The 20,772-nt window shown below is 42.2% G+C and overlaps 1 protein-coding gene across 1 annotated transcript in view; it reads right to left on the reverse strand.

Moving 5' to 3' along the window:
• The window catches only part of BMPR1B (bone morphogenetic protein receptor type 1B), a 392,009-nt gene that overhangs the window by 20,463 nt on the left and 350,774 nt on the right, over positions 1–20,772 (reverse strand). The window contains exons 5-8 of the mRNA XM_019553356.1: positions 18,086–18,188; positions 16,193–16,295; positions 9,661–9,757; positions 4,429–4,567 (exon numbers count right to left, since the gene is read on the reverse strand). Coding sequence (XP_019408901.1) covers positions 4,429–4,567; positions 9,661–9,757; positions 16,193–16,295; positions 18,086–18,188 — 442 coding nt within the window. The remainder of the gene's footprint in view (positions 1–4,428; positions 4,568–9,660; positions 9,758–16,192; positions 16,296–18,085; positions 18,189–20,772) is intronic.

Here is a 20,772-nt window from a genome sequence, read left to right on the forward strand (position 1 = left end):
ATTCCAACCATGCAGCTGGGTTCAGTAAAAGATGTTGCCCAAGAAAGTCCTCACCTACTTTTGTTAGCTATTAACTATGAGCTAATTTTTTTAGCCCTATTATTTTTCAAACCCTATTATGAGACTGTCAAGATGGTGCTGTTCAGTGCTGTTACTTGATTTACACCAATGAAAGCCTGGCTTAATTTTTATTGATTTATCCTTTTATATTCTCATGTAGTGATTAACAAACAGTTGTATTACACAGTTATATTACTTTTCTTTAGCATTTTGTAATGTAATTTTAACATTGTTACTTTCTGTTTTGCCCAATTTAAAAATGTATCCTGAACAGTAATAACATTACATAAAATAACTGGATTTTTATAAACTTATGTAATGACATCATAAAGTATATGAAATTACAGTATTTAATGATGAAAAGTTTCTTATTAAATTACATTAAGAAAATGAAAAAACACATTTCTGTTATGAATGCTAAGGCAGTTCAATACTCTGTAAAGACCCTTAACTTGGTTTCTTCCTACAAAGGCTAGTCAAGTTATTTACTATGAAAAATTTGTTTTATTTAATAAATATATAAATAATGTCTTTATTCATGAACTGATGCTGATTTTTTTAAATGGTTGCTGCAAAGTATTTTATGAGCAGATTTTACACATTTTTAATCTCTGGATTCCTTGCGACAATTAATAGCTTGCTGATTCTTCAACATCCAGAATTTATTCTTTGAGCTTTATGACTAGTCAGCGAAGGTGACATAGCATTTTTTTCTCTCTTCCATGGCTGGATGACCTAAACATTTACAGACAACTCCCACTTTTCCTCCAACAGAATTCTGTTTTGTCACAGAATTAATTCTAATTTTGACTGAAAAGAGCTTAGCCCAAGGCAAATTTGCTGTTTTTAAGATGCATACAAAGCTTTGGTCATATGAACTTTTGTCAACAGTCTTGGAACAAAATTATTTTCTGAATGGAATTAGAAAAATGCATGAGCAGTCTGAGTTGAGCAGCCCACACCTAATTGAATAAACTGTTTAACAAACTCAAAAATGGATTGCTTTGTTATATTGGCCACAATTTTGCAAAATGACCCAAAGGCCAGACAATGAGCAATGTCTCCTATTTAAGTCAACAGGATTCTGGTTGGTGTACAGGTTAGCCCAAGCAGTGATTGTATGCAAGGCAAAAGCCTTTACTTATAAGTTCAGAAAATGCTTTGGGAATTAATATTTGATTGACAACATTTAACCTTTCACTAACTTGTGATGCATCTCAGGTGGTACACAGGATGCACCTCTACCCCGTCTTCTGCTGAGCTTAGGGGTAGGCAAAGTACAGCCTGCAGGCTGGATCCAGCCTCCCAAGTGATTTTATGCAGCCCATGGTGGGCTCCTCAGCCCTGCCTGGCTCAGGCATCAGAGACAGCCTTGCGGCTGGTCCCAGAGAGCCTGAGCATGGAGGTGCCACCTGGTGTGGAGCACAGCCTTCCTTATCCCTACATGCAGCTCTCAGACACACCGGGAGTTGTATTCTGCCAGGTGTGTGGTGTGGCAGCAGGTGGGGTGGTGCAGCTGCCAGACTCAGCTTCCCAGAAACCCCTGCAGCGATGCTGGATGGAGCAGGTGGGCAGGGTCTCCATGGAGACCAGCCCAGGACCCCCGCAGACAGGGCACACTTAGTGGGGGCAGACAGGATGGGGCCACAAACAGGCGGGGAGCAGCATTCAGGAGCAGAATGAGTGGGCAGGGACAGGGCCAAGGACAGGATCATGGGGTGACGATAGTGTGGGGCAGGAGCCTGAGGCAGAGCCATGATCAGCTCCCTGCATGTTCCTGTGACAGGCACCAGTTCTGTGGGCAGGGGCTGGCCACTACCTGCAAAACAGGTGCCCATCACAGGGACATGTGGGGAGCAGCTTGCAGCTCTGCCCTCCGCCCCAGCCCCATGCTGCCACCACCTTGTGATCTCAGCCCCGGTCACCCATCCTACTCCTGGACCCTTCCTCCTCCCCTGCCACTGCCCCATCCCATCTGCCTGGCTGCGTGCACCCTGCACATGATGGTCCTGGGCTGGTCTCTCTCCTACGAGGAGAGACTGAGGGACCTGAACCTGTTCAGCCTCAGCAAGAGGAGGCTGAGGGGGGACCTGATGGCTGCTTACAAACTCATCAGGGGAGATCAACAGTAAATAGGTTAGAGCCCTTTTCTCCCCAGCACCACCTGGGGTGACAAGAAACAATGGTAATAAGCTGATGGAGAACAGGTTTAGGTTAGAGATCAGAAAGCAATATTTTACAGTTAGGGTGGCCAAAATCTGGAACCAACTTCCCAGGGAAGTGGTCCTCGCCCCTACCTTCGGCAAACTCAAGAGGAGGTTGGATGACCACCTGTCTGTGGTCTTATGAACCCAGCAATCATTCCTGCCTGTGGCAGGGGGTCAGGCTAGATGATCTGTTCAGGTCCCTCCTGACCCTAGCTACTATGAAACTATGAGACCCCGTCCACTCTATCCAGCACCCCAGCGGTGGGTGCAGGACGGATGGGGCTAGATAGGATAAACTGGCATCTCCCCGTCCCCCACCTCACCAGGCAGGGTAAACAACTGTGACAAGGGGCTGAGGCTGGGTCAGTACCCCCCGTCCCTCAACATCTCACCAAAACTCCATGAGTGACCCTACAGCCGAAATAATTTTCCACCCCTGGCCTAACTTGTGTGCGAGAGAGATGCTAACTTCTGGGAGGAAAAAAAAGAAGCCAGAAACCCAGAGTGGCACTATTTATATCACCTTAAATATATGAGCGTGACTGAGGGCTATGATATTATTACAAGAGAGGAAATTGGCATTGTTCAGTAACAGATAAGGGATAGTATCTTGCTTAAGGTTTAGATTTGCTGCAATATTTTTATCCAATATAATAAATGGGCTGCTGAAGACAGTATTGTTTATGATAAACTGACATTTTATAAGTTTTGCAAAATGAAACTATGGTTCATTTTTTTCTGAAGCATCAGCTTTATATCTTTATTTGGGAAATAAATAATAAAGAAGCTGAAAACAAAGAGTTTTGCCATTTTGTTGTTGTACACATTTGTTACTGGTCTGGGGCTACAGCTATGAAGATATACCTGTTCACTAACACATTTTAAACATCCTGATTACATTTACCCTGGTCAGGGCACACTGGGCATTTTTACACATGCTCTGTGGGTGAAGGGGCTAATTAAAGCACCCACAGTGTCTCATGTAGAGGCATCTCCACATTTCAAAATGGTGGTGGAGGTGCTTGAACTAAAGCTTGTCAAACGAGCTTTAGTTCAAGTGCCCCAGCAACCATTTTGAGGTGTGGGGATGCTGATACATGAGATGTGGAGACTGCTGGAGGCTGCACAAATTACCATGCTCCAGCAGACTCAATTAATTGCAGCGCATGTAATCACAGCATGTCGGAGCAGCCTCCCCACATGTGTACAGGCATGCACTGTTTAAAAGCCATGTTAGGTGATCAGGATGAACTCTAAACTCCTCCAAATTTCGATTCATTATGAGACTAATCAAGTGATGTCCTCTTAAGTCTGTTTTATGTTCTTGGAAGTTGCTCAAACAGTATGGCGATGGGGAAACTGTAGAATATGCCAATAGATACGAAGGATATACAACTCTTGGCCATATATAAGGAAAATGCTAAGGAAATAGCAGCTTTCAGAGGCAGTATCTATAATAACTCATTTTGAGTCTCTGTGGTGCCATGAAGTCCAGGACCTCCAAGGTAGGAAGGTAGAACTATCAAAAAACCCAAACTCTGATAAACAGAAAAGCCATGCTTTTTCTCTGAAATATAAACCTACTAATGGAAACACTCTCCCCTTATATACAGGCATTTGGGTCTCAGCCACAGCTACTTGTGATACAACTCAGAAATGATGATACACTGTATTGAATTGATGTGCATTCAACCTATAAGGCTGCTACGGCCAGAGGAAAGTGAAGTGAAGGATGCTGCTCTTAGCTTGTTAATATAACGTAACACAACAGTGTATAAAGGTTCCAAGTTTAACAGTTTCACAATCCTCCTTTTATAAAAATAATATAGCAGTGTTTGAACTGTGCTTGTATGTTGCATATAGAAGGTACTGCATTTGAAATTCTGCACCAGATTCTGATCTCATTTACACTGTCGTAAATCCATATGAATTCCATGGAAGTCAGTTATTCTGCATTTGCACTGCTGTGTGTCAGATGAAAAGCAAACCCTCTCCTGAGCATGAAAGAAAGACCTCTGATTTTCCAACTGATACCCTTGTTACCGCTGCCAAAAAAAGACATACAGGGTCCAATTTTGCCTTCAGCAATGACTCCCTGGTTTATTTATATTGCTGTCTTTATCTTGGTGTTATTAGTATCTAAATAATATTCCTTTCTTACCAGCAGAGGGAGCCCAGAACCACTCCCTGAGCTCTGAGACTGTTCAATCAAGTCTTTCAAGGATTCTCCTGGAGGAATGTAAGTCTCATCCTGTTCAAGTCCGATGCTGTAACGCGGTCTCGTTTCTTGTCTTCTGTACCTAACATTTCAGATGAATACTAGATTAGTTGACAGTACAATGAATAAGACAAGCTGTGTAGAAAATGCCAGTAACATGCCAGTCTTATACGAATTCTTAGCATCTACTAGAAGAATATTCTAGATTTATTATCTTTTATTTTCTGATCCATTTTCAGCATACTAAACCGTTCAATTTTTAGTGTCAGAACACCACATGAGTAAAAAGAAAAAGAAAATGGGCTCTGGAAGCCACAGTTTATTTATTCATAGCTATATTAAAGTTTTCATTCAAAGAATAGTGCTTAAAAAAAGAAAACTGACGTTTTGGTAATGGATATAATGATCTCTTATGATCAAAAAGACACTGAGATTTGTGTTATTTTAAGATTTTAATAATTATTTAATAATCATTTGTGAATAATCATTTAAGAATCATATGTCCCATACCTATTTACCTGCATTTCTTAATCTCTCTCCCTTTTGGATTCAGTTTATGAGGTTATGTGCAAGCCTGCATAGTGTTAAGAGACTTAGAGCTGTGCAAAGCTTCAGCAGTTGATTTGATTTGGAGGAGTTTCAGCCTGATTTAGTGGCTGAATCTCTGAATTCAAACTGAATCAGGAGACCAATTAAAAAGTCCGTATCGAATCGGAAGCCTCCAAATCGTTTCGGAAAAGATTCAGTGCTAATTTGGACATTCAGTCATAGACTAAACAGGCAGCAGTCCTCACCACACCGTGCACAGCTGCATCCAGCTGGTAAGTCTGTTGTGGTGGGCAGAGGAGAGAGGGAGGGATGGGACGTGGTGGGTGGGGGGACAGATTAACACCTCCACAGCGAGAGAGGGATTGGGGATGGGGCTGAGTCAAGCTGCACAGCCAGGGCGGGGGGAGGACAACTTGGGGAGGGAGGCTCCTGCCACTGCGTGCTGCTGATCTGGGAGGGCAAGGGAGCAGGCATGTGCTCCTGTATGTGCAAAGGGCGGGCTGAGCCAGGCTGCACTGCAGGAGGCTAGCCTCAGCCGCCTGCCACTGGGCAGCACTTCGTGGGGCGGGTGGAGCCAGGGCTGTGCTCCTGGCGGCTAGCCCCAGCTGCAGCCCAGAGCACAGCCCTGGCTCCGCCTGCCCTACAGAGTGCAGTGGAGCAGGGACTATGGGGGGGCTGCAGCCACCCTAAAATTCCCCATAGCCCCTGCCACTGGCCCCACCCTGATCCAGATGCACATGCCCGCCGCCATGCCCTGCTGCTGCTCACCCAGGTGGGGTGAAGCCACAGCATGTCTGGGACGCGTGGGGAGGCTGCGCGAGCGGCAGCAGGGCATAGACCCCATTCCCAGCGTCTTCCGCTGCCTGTCTAGAGTGCAGCCTGGCCCAGCCTGGCCCACAAATGTCTGGGAGCACACTCCCGCTCCCATGCCCTCACAGACCAGCGGCACGTGGTGGTGTGCAGTGGCAGAAGTCCACTCCCCGGCACCCCGCACAACCCCACCCTGGCTGAGCAGCTTGATCCAGCCCCAAACCCAATCCCTGCCTCACTATGGGGGTGTTGATCTGCCCCCATCCATTCCCCTTCCCTCCCCACTTTGCCCACCACAGCAGACTTACCAGCTGGAGGCAGCTGTGTCCAGCGTGGTGAGGACTGCTGCCTGTTCAGTCTATGGTTAAATTTCCGAATCAGTGCCAAATCTTTGGATCCAAACTGGCCAAATCGAATCGGGACAGTGATTCAAATCACCAAACTGAAACACCGTCCCTCCGAATCAGCTGAATCTGAAGTGAATATTTGCCACTTCGCACAGGCCTACTTAGAAGCTTATATTTATTTTCTATACAAAGTCTTTGCACTACTGTTCCTATCTGTTTTCATCATTTATTATTTTATTTCCCAGTGAAGAACTTTTTAATGATATACTTTTCATGAAAAATATATGAATGAAAGTTGTGTTAAATAGCATAATGATGATATCTCTATGATTTTACCATAAGATACAGAGTAGCTACTTTTTTGTATTTGACTAACTGGAATACAAGGCAAGGTTTCCCCCCCCCCCCCCCCTTCCCCCCAATCAGCATGGAGGAAAAAGCCCCTAGTTTTACATTCACATACCTCACTAAATACATTGTTTATCATTTAACTGCTGCCAAAAGCAGCATATGCTTAGTAATGGAAAACAACTATGAAGCTGATTAAACAAAGCCAACACAGAGCATGACTCTAAAGTACATACATGGTCCATATTGGGCAAACATGCTGATTTTTTTTCAATTTTGTTTCAAGGGCCAAATCAGTTCTGAATGCTATTGGTCAAAGCTGAATAGTAAAGTTCCAAGTTTCGACTCAACAGACCTCGATCATTCAAGTCTGTGTGGCTCTACCGTTGGGTAAGTAGCCCCACTCCCAGACCCTTCAGTCTGTGGCTTTGCATGCTCCCCAAATCCAGGCAGGCATCCTATGTGCAAGCCTCAAGCCTGGAGGCCTTGGAGTTTGAATGCCCTTAACGTTGCTTACTCCTAGTCAAAAGGCTGAGGAGCAAACATCTCAGGGAAAGCAAAAACTCAGTCCTGAATTACCACAAAATCAGGGAAGCATGCAGTTATTAGTCTGCCCAGAGTGCAAGGGCAGGCTTCACTCTACACCTGATCAGCTGAGAGGATCATGGGATCTCTTGCACCAAGTAAAGTTTTACTGTTTTTTGAAATTTCATGTCTTGGGACAACTCAGCCAAATCAGTTCTGAATTCTTCTGACTGAGCAGAGCTCATTCATTCAAGTCTGTGTGCTGCTACCACCAGCAAGTATTCTACCTCCCAGACTCATCAGTTTGGGGCTTCAGATACTCCCAAATCCATGGCAGACACCCCAAGTCCAAGCTCGAAGCCTGGAGGTCTTGGAGTTTAGATACCCCCTAGTCTTGCCTGCCTTTAAAAAGGAACATACCTTTTTTTAAATTTCCATGTACCAGGTCAAATTAGCCAGATCAGCTCCAAATCCTTTGAATCATTCAAAAACCATACGTAGCCCTACTACCAGCAAGTATCCCCCACCCCAGACTTTTCAGGTGGTTGCCCTGCACCTCACCTTCATCAAAAAAAACTGAGGAGTCCAGGACTTGTGACAATAGCACGCAGTTCCAGTCGTGAGTGAGGGGCTAATTAGCACGTGGATCTTTTGTGGGTGGTGGGGGATATTTGGAGTACATACACAAACTGAGCAACTGCTTGAAATGCTGTTGTTTTTGCTGAGGACCTGCCCAATGAACAATATGGTAAACCATGATATTTCTGGCTTTGGACTACTATCAAGCACAGTGGCAGGAAAATACCATGACCGAAGTAGTAACATTAAAATGGCACTCTGTAGTGGAGGGTACACCCTTGTCTGCTTGTGGACAGGATTCCCTACAGTTAGCTTCCCACTGGCTAGCTTCCAGTAGGAGGATCTCAGCTAAATGCCAACTTTATGGAAATGGGAGATTCTTCTCTACCTTGCTCCTGCAGCAATATGGCTGAGGGCAAGTGAAACCTGGGGGCATCCAAACCCCAAGGCTCCAGGCTTGGGCCTGGACGTAGGATGCCTGCCAAAAGATTTGGAAGTATCCGAAGTCCAAGGCTGAAAAGTCTGGGGTGGAGGATACTTGCTAGTAGTAAGGCTACATATGGTTCTTGTACAATTCAAAGGATTTGGAATTGACCTTAGTATGACCAAGTATAGTAGAGTGAGGCTGTCCCTTGCACTCTGGACAGGTTGACCCCTGTGAGTTTCCCCAAATGCAGGAAACTCAGCTGCACAATTTTGTGGCAATGGAGGACTGCTTTCTTGCTTTCCCCTGGAAAGCGAGACAAGGGGTTAATCATACCGCAGGGTCCCTGAGCCCTGTGTTTGCATGTAGGATGTCTGTGACAGATTTGGGAAGTATCTGAAGCCCCAGACTGATTGGTCTGAGAAGGAGGATACTTGCCCAGAGGTACAGTCACACAGACGCGAATGACTGAGCTCTGCTCAGTCAAAACTTGGAACTTGACTATTAGGTTTTGCCAAACAGAATTTGGAACTGATTTGGCCCCTGAAAGGGGGAAAAAAGGTTGTTTACTTCACTGCCTTTTGGAGACAAGGAGACAGGGGGGTCTAAACCCCAGGGCCTTTCATACAGGATGCCTGCCTAGATTTGGGGAGTATGCAAAGCCCCAGACTGATGGGTCTGGGATGGAAGATATTTGCCCAGTGGTAGAGGTACACAGACTTGACAACTGAGCCATTTTCAGTCAAATTTTGGAACTTGACTATTGGGCTTTCCCCAACAGAATTTGGAACTTACGTGGCCTTGAAAAATTTGAAAAGTTTGTACTATATATAAGTAAATACAAAAGTGCTGCTTAAAAGTACGCTTATGGAGTGCTTGTGCTAAAACTTGCAGCAGTTTCAAAAAAAGGTATGATCCATCATTTCTTCATGAATTACGTCTATTGGTACTATATGCAAATTACCACAGGTCCGTTTATTTTGAGGTTAGCATTTTCATATTTGCTTCTCATTTCCATGTGCTCAGGAAGAGCAGGGTCTGACAGTAAGGAGCGGGGAAGGGGTTAGGGTTAGGGAAGAAGGCAAGATGCCTCAAATTTGTTTTCCCTGCTGTAGCAGTGGGAGGGGGATAAATTCAAAGCAACCCTCCAATAATTAGATTCTATTCCTGGAAAATTATAACAAAGTTATGAATTTTCCACATATAAAGTGCAATTATTGGGGTGGGGTCATCTTGTCCTCGAGTAGATGCATAGCATAAGCAGTTTTAAACAGCAGGCTTACTTCATCATGAGATAACATAAATTACATCAGATGCATCGTTCACTGTGTACGAAAGCTTCTGTTATGTATTGATTTAGTTAGTCTACAAGGTGCAAATCCACCCTGCCTTTTACCTTACTGAAGACCAATAGGGCTATATACCTTTCTCTTCTCTAACTGAATCACAGTTTTGTTTCAATTAAATCTTTCATCTTTCCACAAAAAAAATACTCTTGTTTGTAATGGGGGGGGACTCTTAGGGGAGAGACAGAAGTGATATTAGGAACAAATGTGCAGCACACAACTCTTCGATATTGCTGACTTAACTTACCTGAAGTAGCAGAATATGATGATAAGCACCAGGAGTATACTGCACACAGTTACAGAGATCAGCAAGGCTTTATGGTGAATGTTTCCTTCAACAAAATCTGAAATAGGGTTTTTTTTTAATTAAAAAAAAAAGAAAGGCCACTGTAAAATGACTTTATTTTTGCCTTAGAAGTCACTGCTACGTTAGAATTCCTCAGAGATCTTTAACACTAGGGTCAGGTCTAAATTGTATCCTGCCTCTCTGAGTTCAGTTTCACATGTAAGACAGAACACAAGAATTCACAGATATATTAAAAAACAGAACTGTTTCCTTTCTCTTTTTTGAAGTTTATTGTAGAATACCGCCCTGGATTTCAGAGCCATTTTATGTGCTTGTTCTTTGGCCTTCTGCATTGCTTGAGAACTCTCTGATTCTGCAGTTTTCACTCAGGCAGCAGTCTTATGGTAACAATGACTGTGTTTGTAGTATTATATTTGGCCCTTAATGAAAAAAAATCAAGAAAAACCCATAGCACCTGCAGTCTTCTATCTTACATATCTTGTCAGCCAGGACAGACATCAGATCTGAGCTCCCTTTCTCTTAATTCACTTTTATGTACTAATACACTCAGTTAAAATAGAAGGGAAGCATGACTGTATTCATGCTAACAGAGGAGACAGGTATATATTTAAAAATGTGAGTGATATTTACAACAATTTAAGGTCTTCTGCCTCTTTGTCTCTCTCTGCCTCTCTGTTAGAACACTTCAGCAATTCCCTCCCTCCCCCTTCACTCTGTATATTGGGTGAAAATTATAAAATCTTACATTTATGGCTAAAAATATCCATACCATACTAAACAGCCCTTCAAAAACCCTCTGCAAGTGCAACATGTAAAACAGCTGGTTAGAAATTAGATGATGTGAAAGTGCCTGAAGTGTTCAAATTAATGCTGCATGAATCGTATATTCTGTTTTAAAACTTAACTGTAACCTCAAATTTGTATTCCTGTTTCAAACATGTGTGTTTGTGCATATTTTCATGCAAAAAACTGGACAAGTCTTGTCCCATCCTCCTTTAAACTACTTCATTCACATGCTCCCTCTCCCTATGTTGGTGCTCATTGTAATGCAGATTAGGATGAGGTTTTCTGAAGCCCTCTCAGACTGATTGTCTTGCTGAACATGCAGTAAACTGCAAGAACTCTATCCTTATCGACTCATCCTGGAATAGCACTATTACATTTCAGATTTACTAGGGTAATGAGACAAGGAGGTTCCTATGGGACTCTTGACTTACTGTCAGGCACTTTTATTTTAAAGATCTAGTTCCTTCTCTTATTTTTGCCCCCAACTATTTCTTTTCTTCTCCTTTCTAACAGGAACAGAGATTACCTACCAATATGCCTTTTGATCACATTGGTCATGTTTTAACCTGCCATTACCTGCTCTTGGAACATTGACAATGTAAACATTCAAGACATGGCCATTGCCTTTGAAAGGAGACACTGACATGATGCCTATCAGGAAAACACTAGAGCACATCATTCTCACCATAGCAGCAGATTTCTACCTGGGCTGTCACTCCAAGTGTGATGGGAGCTGAAATAGAGAACTCACTGGGGAGCTCAGTCCTCTCTGTCAAGGAGGTGGTTGTTCAGGGAGGCAAAAGGCTCTATTTCCTGGTATATAAGCAGTCTAGGTCTGCCAGTCATTTCCCTCTAAAATGTGTGGTTTGTAACAGTTTAAGATGTCACAGCCTACCAGCCCATGAGAGGATAAATAGAGCATGCAGATCATAGAGGGAGTATTTTTTATACTCTGGAGAACAGGGAGATTTGTTCACAGCAAGGGATCCAATTTCACAGAACATTTGACAACAGAAGTTGGGCTGGCAGTTTTTGCAGATGCTAAACACAATGAGCATTGCATGCTGCACATAGGAAACCCAATTCTGACTTTGCCTCTTGGGCTAGCATAATGCATACACAGTAACTCTGATGGAAGTCAATGAAATTACACCCATGAGAAACTTGCAAGTTGACAATTAGGGCTCCCTGCCCTTTGGTATTCATGTGTGCGTGTGTGTGCGTGTGTGCGTGCATGTGTGCATGCTTGTTTGAAAGAACTGTATAAACCATGGTATTTTTAAATAATTCCAAAGATAATTCTCCCAAGAACAGTGTTTAGAATTCTATATATTGTGGCCAACATATTTAAACTCAGGTAGCTGAAGTTCAGGATCTTCACATTCCTATTTAGGTCCCTATATATAAGTGGCCAAATTTGCACAAGCGCTAATTGTGCCAGAATGTATACAGCAGTCAGCAGGCCTCTAAGTACTGTGCACCTCTTGGAATCTGGATGCTTATTATTTGGTGCTTCTTGTTAGACACACCCTCCCCCACCCTTCTGAAGGATTAGGATGTGTCTTGGGACATCACATCACTTTATTAATGACTTACTATACACACAGTGGTTAGGAAATGGGTCCTACTACTATAGCAAGGTAGCAGACATCTTTCTTAAGCCCTTTTGTAAAGCAATAATGTCGGTGGGACAACAACTGAGCCATCACCAGCCCATGCTTCTAATTATCCTGGAGGGATTTCATTTCCTTAGTCTGAAGCTTTGTAAACTATCTGATGAATGATCAACAAAATATAAAGAAATGCAGCCTGATTTTCCAACTTTTTAATGTCTGTGAAGTCAAAGGAATGGTGCCGACATTCCTGGGCAATTAAGTCCTCTATCCATCTACAGAATAGAAACCACACACAGAGCAGTAGTGAAAACTTTTCCCTCTACCTCCTCTCCCTCAGTTCTAACCTGGTACGGCTGTTCTTTAGGGGTGGCAGAGGAGCAGGCTAGTTCAGCCCTCAAGATCGCTCAGTCATTGGTGTGACTGTAAAGGGTGCCAATTAGCACTGAGAGTCTGTGCTTTGCTTTCTAATGTTTTGTTACTTGGTAACTACAGTTATGCCAAGCAGTGAGGTTATAAAAATAAGCAGAAAAGCTTGAGGACGCCACAGTGAGTTATTAACTGTGGGATACAAAATAAACCAGCAGCTGGTTACTGAAGCTCCTTTATATATTCTGGTTAAAAGGGGATGTTAGCCATCATCTAGCAATTCAAATGCAAGGATTCTACTTTGTATGACCAACATAGTGATGCTATTTATAGGCACCACACACAGGTGTCACTGTTGTCTTCAGTACAGGGAGGGAGAGATGATAATGAAAGAAAGCAGAAAGAAAGTGCCTTGGAAAAAACTTTTCTAATAGTTCTGGTGCTTTTCTGACCCCCATCACTTGTTCAACTCACCCTGTTATGTATGATGCTCTGCTGAAATCCGCCTTTGAAACTCACCACAGTGAGTTCAAGGTAGTGTCAGCATATTAAAAAGATGGGAAGAGTCCCATCCCTCCCCAATTTCCTCCACTGCACAGCGTTTAGATTATCCTGGTAAGAACTGCAGTAAAATCCAAGGCTTGGAAACTGTGTGCAAATATCAAACCCCATCATTCCTCCAATCATTCCCTTGCCCATTCATCACTAGGTGTACAGGCAGGGAGCCAGACATGGTGGCACCAGCACTTCTGCTTATAAAGGCTTTAAATCAGTAAAGACATATTTCTTCTCTCAACTGCTTTCAGCCTGCACTTTTGCTGGGATTTCCAGTAATAAGTTTTATTGTTCAAAATAGAGGTGTTGTATCAGACTTGATTAGTATTCTCATTTCCTTAATAAGGCAGATGCATGACTGCCAAGAGGACAACATGTTATCTCCAAGGTCCTATATTCTACTTCTACTTCAGTAGAATGTATTCTAACACTACCCAGAAATAGGTTTAGCTGCTGTTGTGTTTTGCCTTCCTGCTTGACTAATGTTAATTCTTCCATCTGATACTTTTATGTATATGGTGCTTCATTTCTTGTCACGGTAAAAGGAGTGAACTCCTTCCAATAAATGCTAAGCCTGGAAATACACTTTCAGAACACACACTGCATGCATTTGTAGATGTTGTTTCTGTGCATGTGTTAATTTGTAGTTCAGCAACCTCTGACCTGCAGTTGGAAGACCTTGGTAGACCCAAAGTTCCCCTGAGATATGACCTTGGCTATAAATTCCTGATCAGAATCAAACTTTTTTGTTTCTTTTCAAATGCAAAACAACATCCATTCTTTTTGTGTGTAATCCAATGGGGCTTTGTTTCTACAAGTCCATCTTTAATTTATTTTTTAACATCATTATTTATATTAAGGCCTAATAACAACTTTCAGAGCATTCACTGCATCATATACTAAACAAAAATCCCAGACAGGAAGAATGGTTATAAACTCAGCACTCCTCAGTAGTTATACCAACTAAACAATTTTATATAAGGCTACTGGAAGGATTCACTATCTAAATTACTACCCCATGCTGTGATTGTGATGGGGCGATAGAAAGTTCTACCAGTCACTGGCACCAAGAATTCCAACTGACCATATTAGCATGCGACTTTTAAAAAGGTGCTGACTTCAGAATTGCCAAACAATTGTACACAAGTCCCAGATAACTACATTTTCTAAGGCAGTCTCTAAAGTTACAGCCACAATTTTCCCTCTTAAGTTAGTGCCAGATGACATATGTTTCAAAGGAAGTCTTAAATGAATATAAAATCATAGACCAGAAGGGACCTGTAAGCTCGTCAAGTCCAATCCCATGCCATAGGCAGGAAGTTAATGAACTCACACTAGCTCAACAAAGTGCCTGTCCAGCTTGCTCTTGAATGCCTCTAAGGATGGCGACTACATCACCTCTGCCAGGAGTATGTTCTAGGTTCTCGTTACCTTTACGGAGAAGTTCTTTCTTATGTCCAGTCTAAATCTTCCCTCTGTTAGTTTGTGCCCATTGGTCCTTGCCCTCCCTAGGGGTGCCTTCTTGAAGAGTTGCTCCCCCAGATCCTGACACTGCCTCCTGACATACTTGTAGGCAGCTATCAAGTGATCTCACAGCCTCCTGTTACTCAGACTGAACAAGCCCAGCTACTGGAGTCTCTCCTCATGCGACCCATCCTTCAGGCCCCTAATCATATGAGTGGCCCTCCTCTGCACCCTCTCGAGGTTATCCACATCTTTCTTGAAGTGCAGTGCTGAAAACCACATTATAACTGCTATGTTCTCCAAGATTTTTTTATATCACCTTTTGTTTGTCAAATAATAATTCTGGGAGTACCCCAGCAGCAGAAATGCTGTTTAAACTTTATTTAGTTATATAATTTATTCAATAGATATTCTCTCTGTTATTTGGTCAATTTATCCCTCTAGCTGGCACCTGGTATCTAAATACCATTCCTTTCTTCCTCTGCATTCTCCCCTCCTAAAAGCAAACAAATAAAAAAGCAAATATGTTTTGACATTAATAAAAACTTGCTTTGGTGGGCTATTTTTGCATAAGCAGCAGATAGCACAGGCAGAACTCTAGCTGCTGGGTTTTTCTAGGTTGGTGGTTCCCAACGTTTATGTGCCCAGGGGCACATTCAAATTGAAAAGAAAAACCAGCAGGCTCCAATATGCCAGCATTTTTTGTCGGAATAATGATTTTTACTGATCATGAAAATGTGCACGGGCACCTGAATAAACCTCGGGAGCCACCATGGCACCCACAGGCACCAAGTTGGAAACTGCTTTTCTAGGCCAATTCATCTTATGTGCACAAATCTAGAGATCTGAATGACTTCTTGTGAAGTGTTTGCCTTCATGTGGAATTTAGCCCAAAATGTTTAGGATAGAAAGGAAAATTATTTTGAAGACAGAAGAAAGAACAGTTAGGCAAAGATCACTTCATTTCAACTCTGCAGAGTTATCTCAACAAGCTGTAGGGGAAATGGATTTATTTTCTGAATTAAAATATTATTGCATATACTAATCCAGCCTGAATAATTTGCACTTAAGATTCTCCCTCTCCAATAACCATTTTTTTTTTACTAGAGACCAACAAAATCACATTAAACTATTATACTAGGAGTCAGAATTTTATGAGGTTTCATTGCTTTTATGGTTCACCAGTCATTTGTGAACTATTTACTTTATCTATTGCCCTCTGTGTCTCAATCCAGTATCCTTTCTGTGAAGAATCCCATTGAAAAAAAATGAAACTGCTGAGTGTCATACTTAAACTATTATGCAGCTACAGACTACAGTCATTTGTAATGGAGGAGGCCATTCATTATCATTACCATTATCATTATTGCCATCACCATCATTTAACGTTAATATGGCAGTTGCAAAGAGAGGCCCTAATAAGGTTAAGGCTCTGCACAAATTTAGTCAGACATTTTCTGCCCCTGCCTAACATGGATTGAGAGCTTTTTGGGAAAGGATCTATTATTTCACTACAGGCCTGTACATCACCAGTGGGACTCCCCTTGACTCAACAACACAAATAATACTAAATATCAGGAGCAGTTAAACAGAACTTTTATGCAGTTCTTCCAATTCTCTTTACTTTGGGTTTTCTAGGGGGAAAAAAGTATGAGGTCCAGGCCGGATTTACCTCCTCCACTTACCTCGATTTTTCAGTGGAGGCAATGTAGGGTGAAGGTGTTTGTTACAGTAATCTTGCCCCGTGCAACATTCAATAGATCTTCTTTGGTGTGATATAGGAGTATCCTGCAATAAAAGAATTCACAAAACTGAGCACTTTCAGTACTTGAGAAGCAAATAGATCTGCATGGTATAGAGGAGCAGCACCTCAAACGTGAGAGCAGTAATGATTTTTGCCATCCTAATAAATCCACAGAGCACTGGAGTTAAACATTAAGAGACAAATTAATCCTTTATACACTTCCACTGTAGCAACTGTTATTATATAAAGGAAGTATTAGTACTAGACAAATCAGAAAGATGTATGTGTGTGAGTGATTATACAAGCATTATTTTCCATATCCAGTGCAAAGCACCCAGAAGTTTACCCTGCAGGACAATATTTCCAAAAAAGTAAGTGAATAAAGTCACAGCAGATTGCTGTTGGTGCTAGGTACTTCAGAAAATCTGGCCATGCCTTTAGAATGGATTTGGGAACCTCATTTTCTTAGAAAATTATTGGCATTGGGGCATTTGCTGATTCCTTTGGTATAAGAGAATCCCCACCAATAAAAGAAGCTTCTGAAGGGCATGACAGGAAGCAGAGCTGGAGAGGCCTGTGGCGATATTTACTGGTATCCTAGGGGGTTTATAATAAACTGGATTGATTTCAACAACCTTTAGGTTGCTCTAATTTGGTCTGCAAACTATAGATTTGTGAATGGGAGTAGAAAGAAGATGTCTACATTGCAGGCTGCCATGCAGATCAGAATATCTCAGATCTCTTTAAAAGATCTAGCTTGAGTATGAGAAGCAGTCTGGCTATAGAGATTCACATACTGCTTTGGCTAAACTGCTTCCAGTACCTGAGCTAGTCTCTTTGGCTGCCTATACATGTGCTAGTTCATGTTCTAATTAGAATTCGTCAGAGCAAGCTTGATTAATTGAGTCTGTTCCAAGTTCTAATTAGAATGCTCCAGCATGGCCTCACCATCATGTGTACTAAGCCTCTGAGCATTTTAAAATAGCCACAGGGTCGCTTTATCTAAACCTCACTGAATGAGGTTTAGATAAAGCACCCCATGGCCATTTTTATAAGGGTAAGGGGCTTAATACACATGGTGGTGAGGTGTTTTAATTATAATGGCTCTCCAGGAACTGCTCTATTTAAAACCCTGAGGACATGTATAAGCAGCTTTTAAAGCTACCTCAGGCTTCTCTGTATTATATTGCAGCATCATAGACATACCTTGAGAGCCCTCTCTATTTCATTTGCTGCCCTGACTGCCATCCTCCTATCACAGCTAAGGATTTAGCTTCTAGAGATGTCTTTGCTTTAAACATCCAAGCATAGCAAAGAATTGCTCCGCAGGATGAACAGTTTATTGCAGTACATAAAATGGAATCTGATGTATTTCTATACAGAATAACTTCTTCAGCCAGGGAGAGTCATAACTTTTGCTGTCTAAATATGCAGGACTCAGTTGCTCATCACTAATGTGTTACAACCTGGGGGCGGAGGGATAACAAGTATGCACCATACAGCAGTCTAAGGGAGGAAATTAAAAATGCCCTATATAATTTTAACTGCAGCATGAACTTATAGAGAAGGAGAATGTATTTATGCATATTACAATTTCATCAGGACGCTAAGGTTTGACTCTCACTAATTTACCTAGTAATGCAAGGTCCTGTACATAAGTAATTTGGTATACAAATGGCATACCCTCAGCCAGATTTTATATGGGCAAAGGACCCATTTCCCCAGTGAACAGAAATCAAAGCTGATGATGTAGTCATTCTTTCTGACAGCACTTGAGTCAACTGGAAGCTAGCACAGTGGTCAAACCAAATTTTGATCATAAAAACTTTCTTACCCGGCACTGGAAGTCTGAGCCCTCTAGTCCTAGACATCCCTTGGTGATTAAATGCCCACCAGCCTCATCTTCTTCTATTATGGTGAAACAATAGCCATCAGTGCTGGGGATTTGAAAGAACAGAGCAGAATTAGTCTTTTATAAATCAGAGATGGGCTGTTGGTAACAGCCTGAATGCTGCACCTAGGTTTATAAATGTACCATTAATAAATTAATGCATCTTAAGTAACAATGCAACAAAATGCTTATATGACCTAACTTTTACTCTGTGCATAAAAACTCTCAACATAGAAAACAATGGGTACCACAGGCTGTAGGCACTCATGGCAAACAGTTAAAATGCAAGTCAACAAAGGGTGACAGCAATAGCCTGCAATAACTTTCGTCTGCACAAAGGGTGCCAATCTGCAAAGCTAAAATGCCTTCTCTTTCAAATCCCCAAAGTCATAACTCCAAAGTTCAGTTGGACCCCACTGCCAGTGCATAAATTCCCATCCTTAACAGAAAGCCTTTCCTAAAGCACTATCCATCTTGCACAAGAGCACACTGCACAGAGATTTACACTATGGTGCAAACCAGAAGAGGCCAGTGTCATTTGAATGAACTGTGAAAAACTATTGAGAAAAAGACAGGATAGAGATGCACATTATGGACTAAAAGCAGAGATGCACAACCTTCTGCCTGATTTCAAACTAACATGTCTAACTACCTCACACTATTAAGAGTGATTTGTGGTTCTTGCTTTAACCATATCAGAAACTGCAACACTCTGTTGTGTATGAGTCCTTGAGTTATCATCAACACCCTTCATAACTGTTTACTTGGTTTTAAGCCTGAAGTGATCCATGATACTTCAGTTTACAAGAAAATGTACAGGAGAGGACAAGTATACTAACAGATGGTTAGATGGCGCTGGTGATAAATGTCCTTCCCTGATGAAGGTCAAATACATGAATGTTATCAGGAGAAGAAAAAAGGAGAGGGCCCGCATCTTAATGAAAGTCTTTTCCATTAATTTTTCAGCAATTTGGGGCCTCATCATGTTATCAAAAATAAAAAACCAAGATTTGTTTGTTAGAAAACCAATATACAAAAATAAAGAGTAAACCTCTTTAAAACTAACCAATTAAGCCATGCAGCGATAAAATATTAGCCTTGTTTGGCTTCTTTCTTCTTTCTAAATTTATACTTGTTAAATATTTTCTCAAAGGGATTTTAGACAAAGCAAGTAAAAGGAAAAGGAATGAAAGGACCAATTAAAGGGCTTCAAGAAAGCAGAATATCATATTATTCTCTCCTTTCTTGAGTGAACGAAAAAATTAACAAAAAAGACAATAAAGAAGTTGAAAGAAGTTGTAGGAAAAAAAAGTATTCCTTTATACACTGAATACATCAACTTAGTCTGTATACACTGGCTAGAGCAGAGATGGATACCAGATAGGCTAGCACCAAATATTTGCTGCAGCAGGTTTAAATTAATTGTGTGGGCTCAAGTTAGAGCAAGTTCATTATTTTGAATGTGGGTGGATCTAGAATTTTGAAAGGGTACAGGTGGTGCGGTACAATATCCCACATAAAACAGCATGCATTTTTATCCAGGTAAAAAGAAACTAGAAGCTTTAACAATATCCTAGGAACCTAGCGCTATATTATTCAGTAATTTTATTGGAATGTGCCTTAATTTACTATACCACATATTATGTATAAAACACAAACAACTAAGCAAAAAATGCTGGTTTAGTTCTGTTGTCATTAGAATTATGTCTATATTTCTTACAAAATCAAGCCTTCTTGCACGTGTTGACAGTGCACCCACTGCTTCATTGAAAGTTATTTCCACAGGCAGAAGCGACCTGACAAGGGTCTGGGACCCAGGGCAAATCAGCCCATGTGGAGCTCTGCCCCCACTCCAATCCTAGACTTGAAGAAGCTGCCGCCGCCATCGGCATGAGCGGCGTCAGTGATGGGGGAGAAGGGAGGGCAGCAAGTAGCTGGATACGGTGCCACTGCTCCGCCTAGCTTCATGCCGCCACTGTTCCGCCTGGCTCCGTGGGGCCCCCCAAAGTGTGGGGCCCAGGGCGGCTGCCCTGATTCGTGCCCCCTAGGGACAGCCCTGTCCACAGTTGAGTTAGTATTTCATAGATTTCATAGACATTAGGGCTGGAAGGGACCTTGGAAGATCATTGAGTCCAGGCCCCTGCCCAGGGGCAGGAAGTCAGCAGGGATCACAGGATCCCAGCAAGATAAACATCCAGATGTCTGTTGAAGGTATTCAGAGTAGGTGTAGCTAGAGTTAAAAACAATAGGGCTGTGTGAAGCTTCAGTAGCCAATCTGATTTGGAGGATATTTGGCCCAATTCAGGGACCAAATTTCCAAATCCAAATCGAATTGGGAGACCAATTAAAAACTCTGAATCAATTCGAAGCATCCAAATCAATTCAGACAAAGATTCAGAAAAGATTTGGCAATTCAGCCATAGACTAAACAAGCAGCTGACATAGCTGCCTCCATCTGGTAAGTCTTTTGGGGTTGGGGAGGACAGGGGTGTGAGGGAGGGAGGGATTTGGGCTGGGACAAGTTGCCCAGCCAGGGCAGGGGGGTGCGTTACTCAGGGAGGGAGGCAGGGGGGTTTGGATGCAGGCATGGCACTTCTTGGAGCTGGGACTCTGCCCTGAAGCTGCTTGCC

Source organism: Crocodylus porosus, unplaced genomic scaffold, assembly GCF_001723895.1.
Source record: "Crocodylus porosus isolate Cpor-Errol unplaced genomic scaffold, CroPor_comp1, whole genome shotgun sequence".
Taxonomy (NCBI): Eukaryota; Metazoa; Chordata; order Crocodylia; family Crocodylidae; genus Crocodylus; species Crocodylus porosus.